Source organism: Priapulus caudatus, unplaced genomic scaffold, assembly GCF_000485595.1.
Source record: "Priapulus caudatus unplaced genomic scaffold, Priapulus_caudatus-5.0.1 Scaffold1542, whole genome shotgun sequence".
NCBI lineage: Eukaryota > Metazoa > Priapulida > Priapulimorpha > Priapulimorphida > Priapulidae > Priapulus > Priapulus caudatus.
The window spans coordinates 24365-28026 of NW_014578603.1; the positions used below are offsets into that span (position 1 = coordinate 24365).

General features: G+C 43.8%; 1 protein-coding gene across 1 annotated transcript in view; it reads left to right on the forward strand.

Annotated features, from left to right (window-relative positions):
• Window positions 1–204: 204 nt before the first annotated feature.
• LOC106816943 overlaps window positions 205–3662 on the forward strand; it is an 8278-nt gene continuing 4820 nt past the window's right edge. The window contains exon 1 of the mRNA XM_014821591.1: window positions 205–437. Within this exon, the coding sequence (XP_014677077.1) occupies window positions 238–437 (200 nt within the window). The 5' untranslated portion in view covers window positions 205–237. The remainder of the gene's footprint in view (window positions 438–3662) is intronic.

Below are 3662 nucleotides of genomic sequence, written 5' to 3' on the forward strand. Positions count from 1 at the left end.
CGCTACTCGTTTGTTTATTGTATGTGTGTGTGAATGTGTGAGCTGTGTGCTGTGGGGGGGGGGGCGTGCGTGCGTCGTAAGTATATATATATACTATATATATATATATATATATATTATATATATATATATATATATCCTATATAGCATATACATATATAACCTGTGTATAATACGCGCATGACGTCACCGTTCTAGGACCACGTGCCGCAGCCGGAGTGCGCCATATTTGGCTTCATGCTTGCCGAGTTCATCACAGCGCAGAAACCTTGCATGGTGAACGTGATCGCTTTCAACTGCTTCATCCTCATCGTGTTTGGCAAGAAGCTGAGATTCGGACCGTACGACATGTGGCTTCTCCTGTGGACGTTCGGCGCACCATTTCTCGGTTCGGTCATCAACGTCTCTCTCGGGTATCTCGGACCGAACGGCGTCTTGTAAGTTTTTTTGGAGAAGACGGTTTGTTGGAGTTTCGTTGGGAGCGCCTCGTTCGTCGTCGTCGTTGTCGTCGTCGTCGTCGTCGTCGTCGTTGTTGTTGTCAACGTCGTCGTCGTCATCGTCGTCGTCGTCGTCGTCGTCGTCGTTGTCGTCGTTCGGTCATCGTCGTCGTCGTCATTTTGATTATCATCAGTAGTATCATCATCCTCTTCTTCATCATCAGCATTATCATAATCAACATTAGCATCATTTACATTATGATCATCATCATTATCTTCCTCGTCGTTGTCATCATCATCATTATCAGCAGCAGCAGCAGCAGCAGCAGCAGCATCGTCAGCATCATCTCCACCATCAGCAGAAGCAGCAGCAGCATCCTCATCATCACCACCATCATCATCAGTATCCTCATCACCATCATACACGAGATCACTATCATCGTCATCATCGGCGTCGTTGTCGTCGCATTGTCGTCATCGTCGTCTTTGTCTTCTTCGTCATCATCGTTGTAGTCATCGTCATCATCAATCTTCGATAAGATAATAGCTCTTCTCTCATCTCGTTCCTCATCCTTTCTGTTTACATGTAGCCTCTATGGAGTCATAGTGGTATGTGTTTAGCGCTATAGTAACTGCGCCCGTATGTTTTCTTTTGTAGTGACAGGGCCCTGCGTGCTTTTACAGTGACCTGTGTGATTTACTCAGTAGTAACTGTTGTCTGTGTGCTTCTCTCTGTAGCTGTTACTTTGACGTAAAACTTGGAGCGCTGGCTGAAGGGCTGTGGTAACACGTCCTGTGTTTTTTACTCAGTAGTAACAGTCCTGTATGTTTCCTCTATAGTAACAGTCCTCTATGTTTCCTCTATAGTAACAGTCCTGTATGTTTTGCCTCTATAGTAATGCAGTCCTGTATGTTTTCCTGCTAATAGTAACAGTCCTCTATGTTTCCCTTCATAGTAAACAGTCCTCTATGTTTCCCTCTATAGTTAAGCAGTCCTCTATGTTTCCCTCTATACGTACCAGTCCTCTATGTTTTCTCCTCTATATACGTCGTCTATGTTTCCCTCTCATAGTAACAGTCCTCTATCGTTTTTTCCTCTATAGTAAGCAGTCCTGGCTATGTTCCCTCTATTAGTACAGTTCCTCTATGCTTTCCCTCTATAGTAACAGTCCTGTATGTCTTCCCTATAGTAACAGTCCTTATGTTTTTCTCTATAGTAACAGTCCTGTATGTTTGCCCTTCTATAGTAACAGTCTGTATGTTTCCGCTCTATAGTAACAGTCCTGTATGTTTCCCCTCTATAGTAACAGTGCCCTGTATGTTTCGACTCTATAGTAACAGTCGCTGTATGTTTCCTCTATAGTAACAGTCCTCTATGCTTTCTCTATAGTAACAGTCCTGTATGCTTCTCCTTCTATAGTAACAGTCCTGTAATGTTTGCCGCTCTAATAGTACAGTCCTGTGTGTTTCCGCTCTCATAGTAACAGTTTGTTGTCCCTCTATAGTAACGATCTCTATGTTTTCCTCTATAGTAAGCAGTCCTCGTATGTTTCCGCTCTATAGTAATCAGTCCCTGTATGTTTTCCCGTCTATAAGTAACAGTCCTGTATGTTTTCCGCTTATAGTAACAGTCTGTATGTTTCCTCTATAGTTAAGCTAAGTCCTGTATGTTTTCCTCTATAGTAACAGTCCTGTATGTTTGCTCTATAGTAACAGTCCCTGTATGTTTCGCCTCTATAGTAACAGTCCTGTATTTCCTCTATAGTAACAGTCTGTATTTTTCCTCTATAGTAATAGTCCGCTGTTCATGTTTTCCTCTATGAGTACATCCTGTATGTTTTCGCGCTCTATATAACTAGTCCTGCTAATGTTTTCCTCTATAGTATCATCGGCTGTAGTGCTTTCCTCTAATCAGTAACAGTTCTCTATGTTCGCTCTATAGTAACAGTCCTGTATGTTTTTCCTCTATAGTAACAGTCCTCTAATGTTTCCCTCTATAGTAACAGTCCTCTATGTTTTCCTCTATAGTAACAGTTCTATGTTTCCCTCTATAGTAACAGTCCTGCTATGTTTCAACTCTATATGTCAAGTCCTCCTATTTTCTTCTATAGTAAACAGTCCTGTATGTTTCCCTCTATAGTAGGATCCTGTATGTCCTCTATAGTAACAGTTCCCTGTATGTTGTCCTCTATAGTAACAGTCCTCTATGTTTTCCCTCTATAGTAACAGTCCTCTATGTTTTCTTAGTAAAGTCGCTGTAATGTTTCCTCATAGTGGCAGTCCTGTATGTTTCCTCTATAGTACAGTCGCTCTATGCTTTCCTCTATAGTAATACAGATCCTTCGTATGCTCCTTTACCCGCTGCTATAGTACAGTCCTCGTGTGCTCCTATTCTCCCTATCAGTAATAGTCCCTCCTAATGTTTCTCCCCCTTTTAGTAAAGCTCCTGTATGCTTTCCCGTTACTACGTAACAGTCCTGTAGATTGGTCCCTCTACTAGTAAACAGTCCTGTATGTTTTCCGCCTCCTAGGTAGTAAAAGTCCTGTATGTTTCACCACTCTCAATATCAACAGTCCTTTGTTTCTCTAGTCAGGTAATAGTCCCTGTATCGTTTCCCCTGCTATAATAACAGTTCTGTGTGGTTTATCTCGCGTAGCTGCGTTACTTGTGACGTGAAGCTTGCGAGCGCTGGCCGGTCATTTCCTACAACACCGTGCCCCTGCTTCGGTTGCTCGCCTCTCAGCACACTGCTCTAAACATCGCGACCACGTGGAAGCACCATTACGTAACCAGGCGCTACGCAGATTCAAGGTGAAGACTTAATAATCCCGTAACCCATAGCACACCCAGGCGATCAACAGGTGAATACAGAACTCCCCGTGACCGATAGCAACCATGCCGCCTGCAATTAAGGTCGAGAAACAATGCCCGTGACCATCAGCAACCAGGCGCCTGCCCAGATCAGGTGAAGATAATAATCCCCGGTAACACATAGCAAACCAGGGGCTCAACGTGAGATAACAAATCCCCGGTGACCATACAACCAAGCCGCTGCAGATCAAGAGTCGAAGATAACATCTACCCGTGAAACCATAGGCAACCAGGCGCTGCCTCAAGGGAGATACACCATCTCCGTGCACCATGGCAACCAGGCACTGCAAATAAGTTCAGCTAACCATGACCCTTTACCTTGACTGACCTTCTCTCTCTAAAGCTACTCGTCC